Below are 20046 nucleotides of genomic sequence, written 5' to 3' on the forward strand. Positions count from 1 at the left end.
GAGGTGCATTTCCTTGGAACTTTCTGTGTGTAGCACTGAAGGGACTCTGGCGCTTTTCCATTATAGCGCCATCTCCTGCCTCATCCCTTTGGCAGGTGACGCAGACCCCTATAGCTGAGAATGTGTTTGCTCTTTCATCCAAGATTGGACTTCCAGGGGACAGTGAGTGACATTTTCAATCTATTTTCAAAAGAATTTTAAAAGACGTTTCTTTGCCTCCATTGTGTTTACATTTGAAAAGAATTGAGGTGGGCAACTTCCGCTTCCCACTCTTCCCAAACCCAACATTCACCCCATCCTCCCCAGACCTGCTATTCGCAGTTCCTCTTCTGGCATATGAAATTCACCAAAAACAAACATGACTATTTGCTGAATAGCTCAGCTAATGGATAAGTGAAATTCCCAGCTATTGAAGTAAGCACTCCCTTCCACAATAGAAGAGCCCTGGGATTTACGTTTGAAGCACTGAAAGTTAATAGAAATTCAGATGCTGTTATTTTCTTCTTCTACTCTGGAATTTCAAGTGCTGTAGAGATATGTTGATGAGTTCTTCCTCTGGTTCATCATTTCCTTGCAAAGCAAATTCTCTGCATCCTTCCTATGGTCTACAGAAGAGTAGATCAAGAGATGGAGACTAGATCAGCCCCACAGTTGCCACACAGTGGGGCAGCCAGTGAGGGTCCCCGATGGTCTCTTGGTCCCTGGATGCCCAACTCACAACACCTGGCAAGTCGCTTGCACATAGTAGGCAATCAGTAAAAACCTCTTTCCTTTTTTTTTTTTCTTCTCCCCTCCCCATTTTTCTCTCTCAGTGAATGGAGGCTGGTCTTCCTGGACAGAGTGGTCAGCCTGCAATGTTCCCTGTGGGAGAGGATGGCAGAAACGTTCCCGGACCTGCACCAACCCAGCTCCTCTCAATGGTGGAGCCTTTTGTGAGGGAATGTCAGTGCAGAAAATAACCTGCACTGCTCTCTGTCCCGGTGAGATATGCGTAGATTTCCTTTTCCCTTCTCATCCACCACCACGATTGAGCTGGTGTGAAGCTTTCAGTAGAACCTACCTGCCCAAAGTCAACATCTTCCGGGTTCTTGGAATGGAGTGCTTGTCCAGAGTTCTGACGTGGAACTCATTGTACTAGCAAGAACATGGGTGAAATACCTCTATATGGGGGCATAGTTTTTCTCTTCATACTCAGATTACCCTAGACACTCAACATCAATAAGCCAAATGTTTTTATGTATTTTTATACTATCAGTGTTTGGTTGGGCTAAGCCATACCCTTCTCTCCTTGGGTTCTCGCACTGTATAGTGTTCATCTGTTTAATAGGGTGTAGTGAAATGCCTTTGAGCACAAAACAGGTACCAAATACTTGCCCTTTTATCATCAGTCACCATTCAACTAACCTCATCACGTTTGCCTTTGCATTTAAGACAATGCAATTGGCAGAGATTGCATCACAGCCATTTCTGTTTTGCATTTGGGCTATGATTGCCTTCCTTTCTGAATAGAGGCTTCATTTACCAAATATGGCTTTTTACAAGTTCTTTTGCTCATCTTACTGGCTGTAACCCAATTTATACAATGAGAAATAGATGAGCCAGAAGATGACTTTCTGAATGGGAAGCATATCCTCCCATTGAGAAATAAATGAATCCTGGGTCTCACACGCATGATCGAACATTAAGTCCAAGGATGCTGGACCAGAGACTTGTGTCTTTAAAATTGCAAATCTAGTGCCACTCAAAGCTAAGGCGAGGCTTTTGCCTGTGCTTGGAGTTTCATTTTGAATTTGTATTCAGTACACATTTATTGAGTGCTTACTATGTGCGGGTACTATGCAAGATACATTTACACAAACAATGTCCTTTAGTTTTGTGTTGTGAGTTTTATGATTCCCCAGTTGACAGAAATGGTAAAGTCAGGCTAAGTGCTTGCTTAGGGGTGGCTCAGCCAAAAAGTTGACAGAACCAAGACAGGGACTCAGATATTTTGATTCAAATTTAGTATTTTTATTTTACCCTACACTGGGCTTCCCAGGTGGTTCAGTGGTAGAGAATCTGCCTGCCGATGCAGAAGACACAGGTTCAATCCCTGGGTCAGGAAGATCCCCTGGAGAAGGAAATGGCAACCCACTCCAGTATTCTTGCCTGGGAAATCTCATGGACAGAGGAGCCTGGTGGGCTACAGTCCGTGGGGTCACAAAGAGTCAGGCACAACTGAGTGGCTGAGCATGCATGTGCACTTGACTAGTCGCTCTGGATTAAAAATGGCAATATCTTCAATAACCCACATAAGCATTGTTGGCCTATTCCTAAGAGGTAGTGGAACAATTGCTTCCAACAGCTGCCATAATCTCTAGGGTTGTTTTTTAGTGGAATTAAGTTCAGTTTGTTCGCTTCTACATACAGCATCAATCCATGACCCAAGAAATTCTATTTATGTAAGTCTTGGTATCTTGGGGCTTGGCTGACCTGTTTTAGTTTAACACTATCAATATATATGGGTTTAACTTTTTATTATTGAGGGGTTTTTAGGACTCAAAGAACATTTATTCTACTTTCTGTTCTAAACTATCAACCCGTAAGGAAGTAGTGATTACCAGTGGTTCTTGCACAGAGTGTATCTGTCCATCTAAGATGCACTTGGGCATAAAAGACGGGGAAAGAATGGATAATGCCATGATTAGCTAACCTGAGGGCATGGGTAATTCACATGTTTGCCCAAATTCAGTAATTGGTCTCATCCTGCAATAGCGAGAGAATTATACCACTGCTGTTGTTCACCTGTCTCTTTAGGAAAGAAACCATGGAGAGAAGATAAACGGATATATTATTTTGTTTCTGTGGTGGTGGTGATTTCTTTGAAATCCAGCTCTAAGAACCACAGTGGCCTTGGGGTGAGTCTCCTGACAGCTGTCAGATGCAGTCTGACGATGGCTCCTTCTGTTTCCCTTTGAAGTGGACGGGAGCTGGGAAGTGTGGAGTGAGTGGTCGGTCTGCAGCCCAGAATGCGAGCATCTGCGGATCCGAGAATGCACAGCCCCCGCCCCGAGAAACGGGGGCAAATTCTGCGAAGGTCTAAGCCAGGAATCCGAGAACTGCACAGACGGCCTTTGCATCCTAGGTAAGACCTTACGGTACACATCTTCTGTGTCTGTCCATCATAGGAAAAGATGCTATGATAATGCCAGGACCATGGATTCAGTGAAACCAGTTCCCAGAAAACAAAATCCCCCAGAGCAAAAATAAAATGGGTGGAAAGTGTCAAAGAGCAGACAAATAGGCCATTTTAAACATCGTTACCGCTGTCAGTTCCACCCATGCGTGTGTTTACTGTGAACGTAACTAGATATGCTTGGGAGAGAAATGATGCAGGCAAATGTGTTAGACTTTGGGGCTTAGCAGTTCTTCTCATAGGGGCCGGTGTTTTTAGGTTTGGTGAAATTCTGATCTGGATCAATGTAGGCTTATATTTCTCCAAAGAATTTTACCAGACTCTAAAGCACTTTGTAATCCTCAGAGACCATGGGACATGCAGTGTGACCAAGGGATGTGCGTTGTGACTGTTACCTTACAGATGGGGGGAAATACGACACTGAGGAGGTGGCTGGGTTTGTCTCAGATTGGTTTGGCATGGCCCAAATTAGAATGCCCATTTCAGAACTTCCAAGACTTTGTGTTATTCCTGAGGTTATGTTATAACTTCTTCAAGTGACTGTCTGCCTGGGTATAAAACCATGGGAGGATTAAATAGAACCACACAGAGGTGAGTTTTAATTTGGTGGTGTCCCTTACAAGCCTTGTGATCTAGGGTAAGTCACTCAACTGCTTAACTTCTCTGAATTGTACCAAGAGTACCCAAAAAGTGCCTATTTTTGGTTATTGTCTGGGCCCAATATTAAAAGAATATATTTTGAATATTTCATGGCACAGAATAGGTGCTCGATAAATAGCAATCCCTTCTCCGCTTGCCCACTCAGGGTATATTGTGCTAAGGGTATATTGATTTTTCTTAGATCCTTCAAAAACAGGAGATTCGAGGCGTACCTATTCTTTAGAACTAGGTTGCCTTCTAGGATGATATCCAGCAGAAAATAGTGTAGTTCAATAATTTGTCATCTTTTCAGGAATATGTGTCACTTTTTATTTAGGAAGATTATAGTATGAAGGAGGCATCTAAGTTGTATTTATTCTTCTGTGTCAATATGACTAGCTATGCTTGAAAGCAAGGCTCTACAAACAGTTATATTTTCAAAATAAGTCGAAATGGTTAATGCATTAGTTAAAATGTTCAATACATTGAAACAAGTGCTACCTCATAGCCCCATAACTCCTTTATTTGCTCAGTTCAAGCACTGAGTAATGTGCATACGTCAGACAGAATACAAAGGTCTGTAATTAAAGAGAACCAAGTCTTGGGCACCCCTGTTGGCTCAGATGGTAAAGAATCTGCCTACAAGACAGAAGACCTGGGTTCAGTCCCTGGGTCGGGAAGATCCCCTGGGGAAGGGAATGACTACTCCCTATAGTATTCTTGCCTGGAGAATCCCATGGACGGAGGAGCCTGGCAGGCTGCAGTCCGTAGGGTTGCAAAGATTCAGAGAAGACTAAGTGACTAACGCTTTGACTTTTCACCCACCAGTCTCAGTGTTGAAAGTAAATATGCCATCACAGTCAAGATAGACAATGTTTCCATTCATCCCCAAAGTTTGCTTGCAGTCTTTTGCAGTCATGTCTTTCCCCTACCCCTAACCACCACTTTTCTGCTTTCTTTCAGTTGTCATAATGTGTTTGACATTCCTTCATTCTGCTACACCTATCACTAATTCATTTTTTATTTTTGTTAGGTAGTGTTCCATTTTATGGATCTACCGCAATGTGTTCATCCTTTCACCAGGTGATAGACATAGGATTGTTTTCATTTGGGGGCGGTTATGAACAAAGCTGCTATGAACCCTTGTGTACAGACCTTGTGTGGACATTTATTTTCATTTCTTTTTGGTAAATACCTAGAAATGGGATTAGTGGTCCATATGGTAATTAGGTATTTAATGGTATAAGAAACTTTCTGAAATAACTGTAATCATTTAAATTTTTACCACTAGGATGTAACTGTGCCGGTTGTTTCACATCTTTGCCAACACTTACTATTGGTCATTTTAAATCAAGTCATTCTAATGAGTTTGTAGATTTTGTTTTTTATTGTAACTTGCACTTCCATAATGGCTAATGATATTGAGCAAATTTTCATTTGTTAATTGGTCATTCATCTGTGTTTGTTGATGAAATGTCTATTCCATTCTTTTCAAATATAAGGAGACAACACAAACTCATTAGCAAGAGGTTTAAGGAAATGTGTTTCTGGCTACCCTTGACCACCACCAGATATATCTGAAATATACCTTTAAGTTATGACTATTTCTTGACATGTTTCTTAACATTGATTAGGACTATAGTGAAGATAATAATTTCATATATCTTCTAAAAAGTCCTTGAGGGTGTAACTGTGTGACTTACTAGTTATAGTTTAGATGATCATTAGACACTTTTGAAATATTAGAAATAAAAAATAGAAATGAGAATACTGATTGAAGTATTATAGTACTATTATAGTACATAGTAATCACCTTCCCTGCCTGCCTACTCAGGTGCTTCAGTGGTGTCCAACTCTTTGCGATCCCATGGACTGCAACCCACCAGGCTCCTGTCCTAGAATCCTGTCCATGGGATTCTCTGGGCAAGAGTACTGGAGAGGGTTCCATGCCTCCCTCCAGGGAATCTTCCCAACCCAGGGATCAAACCTGCATCTGTTGTATCTCCTGCATCAGCAGGCAGGTTCTTTACCACTAGCACCATCTAACAACCACCAGTTGGACTTGAGCTTAGGGAAAATTCTATGAATGTCAAGCTTCAACCTTAGTTGACTGAAATTTAAGAGTTACTGATTGAAGACAGGCAATGGTTAGCTCCAAATGTGAGAAAAAATTATCAAATATGTGAATATTATTTATTTGTACTTGTATTGTTAGTTGAGTAAGAGGGTACTGACCAGTCCAGACCCCAGTTTTAAAATCTGAGATATTGTATTCATCAGGGTTCTCCAGAGAAACAGAGCCAATAGGATACATACATAAGATATAGGATATACACACACATATATATAAAGAGATTCTTTATAAGAAATTGGCTCATATTATTATAGAAGCTGGCAAATCCAGAGTCTGTAGAACGAATGCCCCAGTTCGGAAACTGTCAGGCAGGAGGAGAGTCTCTTACCTGGGAAGGATCAGGCATTCAAATGGTTAGATGTGGCCCAAACACAGTGTGGAGGGCAATTTGCTTTTTTCAGCCTATTGTAATGTTGGTCTCATCTGAAAACACCCTCATAGACTAATGTTTGAAGAAATATTTGGGTACCTGATGGCCTGGTCAGGTTGACACATGAAATTAACCATCCCAGATGCATATGTACTTGTGAAGTTCCAAAGCCTAGCTCCTTCCTTTTAAAGGCAATCAAGCCAAGGTTCAGGCAATTACTTTGTTACTGAGTGAAACCCTCCTATGAACCTTGGCCATGTGTGGTTTTCTGTCTCACATGTGCAACTTAGTGAGTATTCTGTTTCCATTTTCCAGTAGTGGAAATAGAATGAACAGAACAGTGAGCTTTAGAATATGCTCAGCATTAGCGGTTGAGAGCTCTGTTAAATCCCCTCATGAGTTTAAAACACTATGTAAGCCTTTTCTTTCTGTTCAATCTCTTCATTCCCCTATTCCCTTTTCTACTTAAGAATGGGTTTGTCTAGCATTCTTTGCCTCTGTGATATGCATATTAAGATGTCTGTCAAACATGATCAGAGACTCTTGATGGTTACAATGACTAAGCTTTTTGATGGAAAAATTGAAGCCCGTGAAATCATAGACGTGAATGAGATGTATTTATACATCAGTGGGAAAGGAGTGTGTTTCTAGGAGCCCAACACCAGGACACAGTCTGCCCTTTAAGAGACAGAGTGGGTCCCATGTCAGCAAAGATGAAGCGCATTTGACTGTGTCTGCAGGAATCAATGAACAGCAGTCTGGCTAGATGGTGCCAGCATTACTCTCTGCTTCTGGTTGGTACTCTGCTGAAGTGTTCTTGGTGAAACTAGCTGTGCTCTCGGGATGGAGATCCAATGAAGGCTGGGTTTGATTAAAATAACATTTGGCAACAGCTTTATGGAGCAGTCACTTTGTGAAAGATCTGGGTCATGTTCCATTTGGGGAATTTCCTTCATTTGATTTTTTTTCTTCCCCTTTATGCCAGACATGACCCTGAAGCAAGTCCTCAATTCCCCAACTTCTCTTGGCAGTTTCACAGTGACATTGCTTGGCTCTTGGATGACCTACAGTTCTTTAATTTTTACTTAGCTCTCAACAAAGCATCTAGATTTCCTTTGTTGTCCCTGAGGGCTGCATTTCTCCTAGAGATGGAGCTGCCAGCTCTGAACGATCGCTTTAATATTGGGGTATGATTGTTGCTTGGTCAGTTGTGACTGAAGCACAGGACCTTAGTGTTATGCTAGCACAGATGGCCACACCTAAATGCTCCCAACAAGGAAATAAATGCCCCAAGACTGGTGAGGTTAGGCAATTGATGCCAATAGCAGTGAATGTGAGGTTCCAAATTGCAAGCATAAACTAAACATCCATTGCCTTTATGCTGGAACTGTTCTTTTCCAGGAAGACAATTATGTGGAATGCCTGTCGAGAGATGGGAACTTGTGGATGCGTGTTTTCTAATCTTTAACCTCAGAATCAGGTAGCTTTCTAACTGCTGTCTTTTCCACTTGCTAAACTTAGCTACCTCTGTACTTGAAGGATCATTGAAATGTACATGTAAGTGACATGTACATTTCCTCATTGGCAGGATCAGTAGGGTGAACATGGTGGGGTGCTTAGTTTGAATCTGGGAAGTAAGGGGAACCTGTTCCCCGCACTTTTTATTTCAGCAGATAGAAAACTAAAGGCTTTGCCTTCAGAGGATTAAGTGAATTCACGTCAGACAGGATTAGTGCCCAGATGGGCAGGGATGATGAAGCCAGAGAAATTCCACAGGGTCCTGAAAGAGAAGCTTCCTGGCTGAGCTACCTAATGGCTAGTCCGTCCTTCTTGTCAGGATGTGAGATAGGTCAGTTCAACATTGACAGTTCAGAAACAGAAAGAGCGGTTACGCGGTGCTTTGTTTTCATTTCTGATGGGTACACTGATAAGAAAAGTTGGAGTTGACGGCTTGGAAACCTCATCAAGGATAAACACATCCCATACAATAGCAGGTTCAAATAAACATCCCCAAGCTGCATCTCCAATCTAACCACATTGTCTGTTGAGCTACCTACTTAAATGACCTAAAAGGAGCACCTGAAAAGGTGAACCTGTAATCACATCCAAGGAAAGGTTTCCTTGGTAAGCATTTTCTCTTGGATCATTCTAAACCTCATTGTTATCTATTACAGTAATTACCTGGGTTCCTTCCCTGTATTTTCTAGGGCACTGAATAAGAAAATTTTCATTCCAGAGTTCGCTGAGTGCATCTGAAACAACTCTTAGTTTTTGCTGGTGGTTTACTGAATGTCTGCTTTGTATATGGGATTATAACAGATGGGTGTCCCTTTATTAAAACAAAATCCACACATCCTTCCTCTGGACAAAGAGTCAGGACTCACACAGGACTCATTCTTCAACTTTTTATTGGATAAGTTCATGTTTCAGGGCCCACTGTACTACAAAATTGCCTAATTGTAGTATCGTAAAATTGTAGTATCACAAAAAAATTAAAATGGCATCAGCGAGATAACATGCTAGCCAATGCATTAAGTTGTCATGAAGTTTCCTGCTGCTTGCTAATTCTCCCAAGGAGTTTTAATATTAAAAACCCATTTCCACTCCATTTATAGTATATAGTAGGTATCCCTTTTTACATAAAGATTTCTCCTAGAAATACCCAACAACTGCCTCTCTGCATAACAAACAATTGATTAATTCAGAGTTGCCTTTATGTATACTGAATAGAAAATGCAGATATAATATTGCAGACCCGCAGGAGTAATAAGAATGTCGATCTGGACACATATGGTATCATTAGCAGCTTAGCCACAGCCTTCCCCCGATGCCCCAGTAAAAACTCTCCCATGATGAGACCCAGTAAGAAGACCAGTGAATAACATTCTTTAACGAGAGAGACTGAAGTGGCTCATAACTGAAGTTTCCCATGTGCTTAATTAAAAAAGAAAATAGAGATAGCTTAATACTCATGTGTCTTAGTGAAGGCATTTTTTAAAAATTCTACAAGGCTAAAACTGTTCCATTTGTGCCTCATGATAAGAGGACCTGAACTCAAATACCACATCCTAAGTGGAACTGAGCATAAAAAAAGGCAAAAGAATGAACCATATACAAACAAATCACTGTAAAATGTCTCTGCTTTGTTATCCACCCCCTGTGGATTTTCTCCATTTATGCCTTGTTAACAAGAAGAAAAAGACATCTGATTGTCTTTTTGAGCATAATCCCCCTTCCAAATAAGGACTGACCTTCATCGGCTGGCCAATTATTGATATGTATTTAGTAAACTATTAAGACAAAAAACAACCTGACCTCAGGTGTAGAAAAAGAACTTATGATTACCAATGGGGAAAGTGGAAGAGGGATAAACAGGAGTTTGAGATTAACATATACACACTACTGTATATCAAATAGATAAATAACACAACCTACTGTGTAGCACAGAGAAATATAGTCAATATTTTGTAATTACCTATAAGGGAAAGAATCTGAAGAAGAATATGTATATATATGTATAGATAGATAGATAGATTCAATCAACTAACAAAACATTGTAAATCAACAATACTTCAATTAAAAAAAAAAAACAAAACCTGTGGCCTTTCTTACCAACCAGTTCTGAAACAAGTACTTAAAATGCTTTTTGTATGCAGGAAATTTTCATTCTGTCATTACCTTTACTTTATTCCTTCATAAACCTGTGCCACACATGCAGAGTCATGAAATAACCTACTTAAGAACTTCTTTCACAGCTAATATGAATCAGTGCAGTTGTTCCATTTCTTTCTTCTACTTTTTCCTATTCCTATCAACTACCCCCCCAAAACATATTTTAATATGAACTTTTACACTGTGCTTACATTCCTCAAATGCATTTGGAGAGGAAGTACTTTGTCATGCGACAGAAGCATTTCTAGAAGATTGTTTATTTGACACATCTTGTTAACTTTGTTCACTTTATGGGAGGAATTGAAATAAAACACTTCCACTGTAAATAGGAAGGACTTTTGAATTAAATTTGGGCAGCTGGAGAGCAGGATACATTCCTTCCAAGATCACATTACTCAGGGTATACACATCACCAAGAAAACTCAATAGACAAACAAGAAGGGATCCCCATGACAGTGTAAACTGGCGGCAGAAAACCCAATAGAAAGCTTAAAGACATTTCTCCAGGAAGTGAAATTTTAGCCACAGTCGGTAGGAATACAAATTTATGACAAAGAAAGAAGAAATACTTGGTAGATGGCATCCCCAGGAAGCACAGAGAAGGCACTGGCTCTGAACTCGGGACGTCAGAAGGTACAGAGGTTGCGTTTCCATGAGGGCTGGCCAGGGTGGACCTCGGTTGAGCTGGCGGTGTTGAGAGCAAAGACTGAGGCACTTCAGTGTCCTCTGTGGTTCTGAGTTGAGATGAGTTCTCTTTCTGAAAAGTGAGAAATGAACATGAACCTAGAATTGAAAGAAATGAGGGAACTGAGCCTATAGAATTTGAACATTCATCCTGTAGGTAACAATCAGGTCCAAGAACCTGGGCTCTGGGGTCAGATTGCTTAAGTTTGAGTTTTGGTTGCTATGCTATGAGAAAATTTCTTCATTTCTCTAAGCCTAAATATACTCATCTAGAAAATAAAAGTTATAATAATGCCTATTGGGACTTCCCTGGCAGTCCATTGGTTGGGACTCTTGAGTTTCCAATGCAGGGGGCACAGGTTTGATCCTTGGTGATAGAACTAAGATCCCACATGCCCCATGGTTCAGCCAAATAAATAAATAATAAAACCTTCCTTTAAAAATAAAAAGTATTAGTGCCTATTACAAAGAGTTCTTTTGAGGAGGAAATGACTTAATCCATGCAAAGTATTGGATATCTACAGTAAGCACTCCATTTGTGTAAATAATAATGTGTGTGTGTGTGTGTGTTCACATTATTCTAGTAATGGGATTCTTCCTGTTGCAGAAAAAGTAGGTTTTCCATTTTCTCCAGAAGTATTGACAAATGACACTGTAGATATTTTGTTAAAATCTTTCCTAATACACCTGACTGATATTTCTTTGTAGCAACTAGTTCTGAGTGGTAATTTGAGACGTACTGTAGGGAAACAGTTTACAAGGACTCTAACAACCTGGCATCAAACCAAAGGGTCAGCATCCTTTCCAAGAAACATCTCATGAGTATTGGGTTGACCAAAAGATTGGTGGAACCTTTTGGCCAACCCAATAGCTTAATGAACAGCTCTTGATTTTCCAGTCTTCCTTTGCAGGTGGGATTTAGTTCTAAGGAGAAGATAGACCAGGTGATCTATGAGGTCCTGAGTCCTAAATTCTGTGATTCTAATTAAAAATAACTCAAGGTGAATGACCAGGAGAAAGGTCTCAATGATTCCCAAGTGAGAAAATCATTCCACATTATACTGACAGTTTCCCTCGTATTATGAAATAGATGTGTCCTAACAATTGTGTTAGAAAATAAATTTTTATAAAGCAGATTCTAAGTTGCCAACACACACTTAAAAATCCTTTCTCATTGGGGGAAAATAAATCCACCATATACACTAGTGGAGTAAACAGCAATCTACAGATTCCAGGGTTATCCTCCTGGTGCCAGCCATTCTGAATCAGTGATATTTGTTAGCAGTCAGCATTGCCCTTGTTTCTTATGCCCCCAGCCCCCAAATTAGCAGTTTTTCCCTGTTTTTTGTTGTTTTAAAAATATGAAGTAGAAGGACTTCCCTGGCAGTCCAGTGGTTAAGAATTCGCCTTCTAGTGCAGGGGTTACCACCGGTTCCATCTCTGTCGGGGAGGTAAGATCCCACATGCCTCGCGGCCAAAAATCCAAAACATAAAACAGATTTGCAATATTGTAGCAAATTCAATAAAGACTTTAACAATGGTCAAGATTAAAAAAAAAAGTTTTAAAAAGTTCATTTAAAATATATATAGATCATATTTTTCAGTAACTAATGCTACCCAGAGTCCCTTATGGTCAGGAAGTTTCCAAAATTTAGGCTTCTGTCCTATCAAACAAAACTCTATCCACTTCATTAGTTCTGTGTATTCCAGACCCTACCTCTCTCTGCAGTATATTTATTTAATCAGGGCTCAACAAAACTCTAGGTAAGAAATATTATAGTCTGGACTAGAGAAAGATTTAATGGCTGAGATCATAGAGTGGACCAACCATAAAAGAAATGGCAAGAACCCAATCAGGGAAGTGATTTAAAACAGAGTAATCAACTCTTGTAGGGAATTCAGTGCCCTCTGGGGTATGCTGAGCAAAGTGAATTAATACAGACAGAGGAAATGTCTTTGTTTTGATCCTAACTTTCCTCCTTAAAGTGGCAAATTAAATCCATGTGTGTCTTCAAGAGCATTGAGACGTGTGATCCAGAAAATGATGGTGGCATGAACATCACCAGGATGCTTTATCATTAATCCTGGCCTTTCCCTTTCTCTGGAGAAGTGACAATATCATCCTGAGAAGAGCCCTGGGCCTACCCCCTAACCCCTATCCCTAACCCTAGCGAGCAGGGTTAGCTTGCAGTGGAATAGAAAATTACCGTCATCATTTAGAACGGGCCAAATGATCATGGGGTAGCGAAAAGGGCTCTGAACTTGGAGTCAGGAGTCCTAAGTCTTACTTGTTTCGTTAAGTAGCTTGTGGCTTTGACAGACCTCGCTCCATCCCTTGACTTGCGTCCATAACTATCAAACAGAGGTGGGGCGGGGGTTGGGGGTGGATTTTGAGCTAGGTGATCTCTAAGATTGATTTCAATATGCAAACTTGGCTCTAATTTTCCATCTTAAATGTAGCTTTCCTATACATATGTATATATATATATCTGTATGTAAATGAATTTCATCTTGTATACATGTATTTGCATTTTATACATCTATGTGTATAAGATGATAAATACCACTGGCAGGTCAGTGCTGTCAGATATTTGCTTTTTACCAGTTTTGAGGAGATAGTCTCGTTCAGTCACACCTAAGATTAACCATTTGGATGATGAATATGCAGGGTGATGAGGGAACATCTTTTAGATCTGAAATCAAGGTAACCCCTCTCCTGTCCACGGGAAAGTGGATAGCCAAATTGATGGCCTCTTCCAGGAACTGAGTCATCAAAGCAGGTCTCTAGCATCTACTGCATTCTCTTCAGTGAGAAGCTACAATGTCCTAGGAAATCCTGCAGGAATTGGGAAATTTAGAGACCCTCACTTTGTAATGCTTGTAACTGAAAGTCCATACAAGGCTGAGTAGCACTCATCCATTCAATAAATATTTATTGAGTACCTACCATATTCCTGGCTCAGATGGTCAAGAATCTGCCTGCAATGCATGAGACCTGGGTTCAATCCCTGTGTAAGGAAGATCCCCGGGAGAAGGGAATGGCAACCAGTATTGCCATTCTGGTTGGAATTCCAATACTGGAAGGGAATACCTCTCCAGTATTCTTGCCTGGAGAATCCCATGGACAGAGGAGCCTGCTGGGCTACAGTCCATGGGGTCGCAAGGGGTCGGACCCAACTGAGCAAATAACACTTTCACTTTCACCATATTCCCTTTACTGGTCAAGGCACTGGGGCAGAAATAGATGGAAAATACAGACTCAAGGTGCAAGTAACTTAGACTATGGGCTTCCAGGTGACTCAGTGGTAGAGATTCCACCTACCAACGGAGGAGACACAGGATGTAGGTTCACTCCCTGGGTTGGGCCGATCCCTTGGAGGAGGAAATGGCAACCCTCTCCAGTATTCTTACATGGAAAATCCCACAGACAGAGGAGCTGTTGGGCTACAGTCCATAGGGTTGCAAAGAGTCGGACACAGCTGAGCATACAGGCAATTAGAGGGTCACGGCAGGTGCCTGTATGGCTGGCGGAAGGACTGAGGAAGCGTGAAAGTGAATGTCACTCAGTCATGTCCCACTCTTTGTGACCCCATGGACTGTACAGTCCATGGAATTCTCTAGGCCAGAATACTGGAGTGGGTAGCCTTTCCCTTCTCCATGAGATCTTCCCAACCCAGGAATCGAACCCAGGTCTCCCGAATTGCAGGCGGATTCTTTACCAGCTGAGCCACAAGGGAAGTCCTGAGGAAGCTTAGAATAAATCTACTAGTAAAAATTCTCAATTCACAACTTCTTTTCCAGCTCTTTTTTTTTCTTAAGAGAGGACTGACGGCCTGTGTATGTCAGTTGCTAAGTATTTCTTTAGCAATTAGTGAATAGTCATCATAATAAACACCCTCCCAAATCTTACCACCACCCCTAATCCATTCCCTACACTGACCTCCCTGTGACCCAGCAACTAAAGGGACCATCCCAGACACACCATGACCCTATGTCAGGGCTGGTGCTTACACTGATGGGATGCCTTCAAATGATTTTTTAAATAATTTGAATATTATTCTTGCCTTAAGGAAAATGGTCACCGTGAGATTAATCAATAATTTATTCCCTTAAGCTTGAATTACATACTCTGAACATTTTTGTTTAGTTTTCAGTGAATGCTTGTGTGTGTGTACACATGCATATTTTTTCTGTCGTGGATGGAAGGGAGGGAGTCAAAGCAAAACAATTTATAGGATGGAAAAAGGATTTTAATATGCATCTTCCCTTGGAGCAGAGTTCAAAACATCACACTTGATCACTTTGAGGCCAACTGCTGATAAGAAAGTGTAGACACGTGCTTAAACGTCTTTGCAGTGACCTCAAAGCATGCTGTACTCTGTATATCCAGCACGGAAACACGCTAACTCACACAGAATCAGTGGGAATGGATCGGACTTTATAACAGAGGTGGTAGGAAATTTAGAAACTGAAATGATTTAGTTCAAAAATGAAATATGCAAACGCTCCCTGGAAGTATGGTCATTATGGATACTTATTTGTCTGAGTTTAGGAAATACAAAAGACATTCCTTAAAGAGATGTCAAATTTGAAAAAAGAGAGAGGGAAGAAGACAATCACTCATGCATGTGAATCTTTTGCTTCAGCCGAGGGGCGATTCTAGAAGGTCATTGTCATCAGAAGTCACATCCATGAACTGTTTCTTAAAGTACTCAACTGACTTCCCCAAATTAATATGATGAGATCGTGAACAGTCCTTTGGTGAAAAATATCAATAGAGCTGATGTTCATTCATTCATGTACATCTCAAATCTTACAGCGTTTTATTCAGGTGAGGGTTTTTGCCATTCCAGTCCTGGACTTTCTCTAATTACCCAGCTATCTCTGAGGAAGCCAGCAATTCCTCTAACAAGACATAACTACTGGGACACCCTGTGAGGTCTCTCTCAAAACCTCTTATTCTCTACACTTGTCCTACCCAGATGGATGTGCTCAGAATGCACTTTTTAAATTTTTATTTTATATTGGAGTAGATTTGGTTAACAATGTCGTATTAGTTTCAGGTGTACAACACAGTGATCCGGTTTTATATATCCAAGTATCTTTTCTTTTCCAGATTCTTTTCCCATAGGGAGGGATAAATTGAGAGGTTGGGATTGACATATACACTATTTGTAAGACAGATAACCAAAAGGACCTACTGTTTAGCGCAGAGAACTCTGCTCAACAGTTCATTTTAAAAGGGGCAGTAGATCTTATGATGGCGTGTACAGGCTGGAAAGTGGGGAGAAGCAGCAAGAATCAAACTAACTGAACTAACACATGGGGTAAATATGGTCACTGAGGAGTGCTTTCTGAGCAGGACCTTACAAAAAAGAAAACCACGACATGGAAATTAAGAAGCGAAAAGAGTAAAAAGAGAGATGTGCTGTGTTTTACACTCTTGTATGTTGCTGTGTTTCCCATCACCCGAAGAGTTTCAGGGTGTTTACAAGAACTGGGGGTGTGTTCCTGCATGTCCTAGAGCCTTAGTGAACTTCCACCATCCACGGGAGAATAAAAGAATCTCTGCTTGTCATCTTCAGGGTCTGCCTGACACACTCAGTCGTGGCGATGTTGCCAATGCCGAGCAGACCTTGTGTTTACCCAATTATCTGCCAGTGCTAATAACAAAGCAGGTCCGCCAGACCCTGGGATTTCCTGCAACTTCAGAGAACATTCAGAGAGCGTAACGCTGCTGCTTAATTAATTCTGTCTTTGAGGGAGACAGAAAGCATGTGGAAATGAAGCACAGTGATAATCAATAACTTCTTTTCTTCCAATCAGTAAATAATCAAGCAAAAAGCATGTTAAAAAATTTCCCAGCATTCTATTATGAATATATTCAAACACATAAGCGTCTGTATCATCTAGATTCTACAATTAGCGTTTGCTGTATTGCTTTGGGCTTCTCAGATGGCACTAGTGCTAAGAATCTGCCTAACAATGCAGAAAACGTAAGAGACTTGGGTTCATACCCTGGGTCGGGAAGATCCCCTGGAGAAAGGCATGGCAACCCACTCCAGTATTCTTGCCTAGAGAATCCCATGGACAGAGGAGCCGGGTGGGCTACAGTCCATGGGGTGGCAAAGAGTCGAACATTACTGAAGTGACTTAGCACACACACATGCATATTGCTTTATCATATACCTGCACCTCTACCAACCCATCTTATTTTTGATACATTTCCAAATAGATTGTAGACATCAGTACACTTCACTCTTAAAACACTTCTGCAAGCATACAATTGATTAGAGTTCAATATTTGTTTCAGAGTCTTTCTGTATAACTTCTTATTTCATATTGGAGTATAGCTGATTAACAATGATGTGATAGTTTCAGATGGACAGCAAAGGGACTCAGCCACACATATACATGTATTCATTCTCTCACAAATTATTTTCCCAACCAGGCTGCCACAAAACATTGAGCAGAGTTCCCGTGCTATACAGTAGGACCTTGTTGGTTATCTGTTTTAAATATAGCAGTGTGTCCACGGCCATCCCTAACTATCCCTCCCCTCCACCCATCCCCCCCTGGAAACCAGAAGTTTGTTCTCTGTGAGTCTGTTTCTGCTTTGTGAATAAGTTCATTTGTATCATTTTTTGTAGATTCTGCATAGAAGCAATATCACATAATATTTGTCTCTCTCTGACTTACTTCACTTAGTATGATAATCTCTAGGCCCATCCAGGTTGCTGCAAATGGCATGATTTCATTCTTTTCAATATGATTTTCCTGTTCAGAACCCATAACTAATGGTGATGATAAAAGTAGAAAATCAAATGAACACTTATGAAGTACTACATTTTGAAAAACCTATGCTTTGTATTTTAGTGACGTTAAGTAAGATAAACTGCCTACTGAAGGGAGAGATGCCTTTGAACAGAGTAGTCGTCACCAAAGATTTCATGAAGGAAGCAGGAACTGATCTATGCATTGGAGAGAGGACATGTTTATGTAGAAGGCTTGGAGGAAGGAGGGCATCCAGAGAGAGGCAACAGCTTGGGCAGAAGCACTGAGATTCATGGATTGATCAGATGAGATCATGGATTTTTCTTGAGGTGCAGTGGAAACTGAGTCATATTTGGTGGGGTGGGAACAGTTAATAGAAGACCTTAATGTTAGGTAAATTGGCCACAATTTGGAGGCAATGTAGATTCATGGTAGATTCCTGCTCGATGGTGCTAGAAAACTGTTCCAGCAAATAAGGAGCTAGCCAGAGAGAATGGACAGAGAAGACTGACTCTTCCACAGACTTTAGAGTTAGCTCTAAATAATTTGTGATTACAAAGATTGGAGGGTCAATTAAAATAAAATTGAATTCAAGACATATGTTGGGGAGGGGGGTGGTGAAAAAGGCTCCAAAGTCTTCATAAATCCACATGGTCGATGAAGAAGGAAATAATAAAAGTGGTTTTTGAAGACGAAAACACGGGGCATGTCTGGTTTAGGGAGAAGAATGGTGATCATGAGTTCCAATGACATGTGTCAGCTGTTGCCCTGAGGAGAGAGCTATGCAAGGGTCTGTCCTGGTGGGTATTTGGTCCACACAGAGTGACTTTGATGGCTGATTCTCAAGAAATGTGTGTGTTTGGTATACAAAACCCATAGGAGCCAATTTCAAATCATCACAAGGCACAGGTTTTGAGGGCAGCCCCTTGCCCAGTCTGTGGGTTGGAGACTGAACACTCGATCCGCATCTGTCATCTTGCGACATCTGCATAGTGTAATGGTCCGCAAACCCACTCCACACACACGGCATCTCTCCTCAGTCTTGCTTGCTCTGATCTGCAGCATGTGGGCTGCACATAGCTGGTCATGTCTGTTCCCTGGCAGAGAAAGGATAAGACTGGATGTGGGTGGGTAGGTAGGTGGGAAGGTAGGAATGCAACCATAAATAGCTTGTAAGAACAATGGATGCCATGGAAATGCTTTGGGAGCATCCTGTATAACAAAGGAAGCCAAAAATTAAAGAAAGGTGGGAAAGAAATGAATCACCACCAAAAATAAAGAGGTAGATTGTTCGTTCTCTCTCCCTCTCTCTGCCTCTGTGTCTCTCTCTCCCCTTCCCTCCCTTTCTCTTATGTATAAATATACATATACACCTCTGCACACATATACTCTCACCACACGTGTGGTGAGACACGAAGCAATATTTGCAATACAGCACTGAGACAAAAGCAGACTGCAGAACAATATCTAAAAGGCAGTTCCATGTCTTTGAGGGTAAAATGATCAATTACTGTCAGTCAATTTCATATAGTTTTCTGCTAATATATGTAGAAGTATCTATGTGTGCATATCATCTTATACATATAAGATCACAAGGGAAAAAAGAGCTTAGACTTGTATATATCATTTAGCATAATGGTGGTTATCTCTTGGTGGTGGAATTATGCAGGGTTTTTTTGCACTTATCTATTTTTTTTTGATACAATAACTGCAGTAACTATAAATAATAAAAATGACTTTTAAAGAAAGCATAACAATTTAAAACACTATTAAGAAACACTTTTTTGCATCTTTAGCAAAATCATTAGAAGACTGAGTTATAATTCCTTATTATCAATTTCCATTTACCCAGAAGATACTCTTGGTGTATATGTGTATGTAGACCCTGTGAAAACTGGTAGGATTTCCCCAAACAACAGATCAGCTGCCACTGGCTCAGAATTACATTTCTCTGCCTCTAAGATCCTTCTGGACCCATCTGTACACTCCAGCTGCCCGAGATCCTCTTAAAGAGGCAGAGAGGAACTGAAGTTGAGTACATAGAGCCCTGGATTTGTTGTTAGGAAGTGGGGGTGCCCTCAATAATCACAAATACACAAATCCCAATTAATTAGAAGTTCTTGGAGGATGGCCCAGGAATGGGTATTAAAAAACAATAAAACCAGGAAAAAACCTCCCAGATAATTGTAATGGGCAGCCCATGTGAAGAACCGTGGCTTTCATGGATTAATTTACTAAAGGGGTCATTTGAACATGGCCTTGGAGAGAGGTGAAATTAAAACAGGATTTGGTTGACCAAGGCCAATAGCTGCGTGGCCCTGAGCCTTGTGAGAAAATGATTATGCAAACAGAATGAAAGGACATGAACCATGAGGTGGGCTGTTCTTGCACAGCACTGTGAGGTCTGGGGGCGGATGGGGGGAGCCCTCTCTCAAGATCACGGGAAAACAGTCTCTAATCAGACATTTCAAGCTAGGAAAATGGTCTCTGAGAGCAGCTTGCTGACGAGATACTGGTATTTCACAAAGTATAGCAGAACCCAGTTTTGATGCCAATGCCGGGGGACTAAAGTCCTCGTGGGCACCAGTGACTTCCAGC

General features: G+C 41.0%; 1 protein-coding gene across 4 annotated transcripts in view; it reads left to right on the forward strand.

The window, feature by feature from the left end:
• Positions 1–20046, forward strand: part of UNC5D (unc-5 netrin receptor D) — a 603713-nt gene that overhangs the window by 483001 nt on the left and 100666 nt on the right. For 3 of the 4 annotated variants that reach the window (XM_043454535.1, XM_043454537.1, XM_043454536.1), the window contains exons 6-7: positions 813–980; positions 2960–3124. In XM_043454535.1, the coding sequence (XP_043310470.1) occupies positions 813–980; positions 2960–3124 (333 nt within the window). The remainder of the gene's footprint in view (positions 1–812; positions 981–2959; positions 3125–20046) is intronic. The other variant, XM_043454538.1, reaches the window with a different exon arrangement.

Source organism: Cervus canadensis, chromosome 31 (genome assembly GCF_019320065.1).
Source record: "Cervus canadensis isolate Bull #8, Minnesota chromosome 31, ASM1932006v1, whole genome shotgun sequence".
Lineage (NCBI taxonomy): Eukaryota > Metazoa > Chordata > Mammalia > Artiodactyla > Cervidae > Cervus > Cervus canadensis.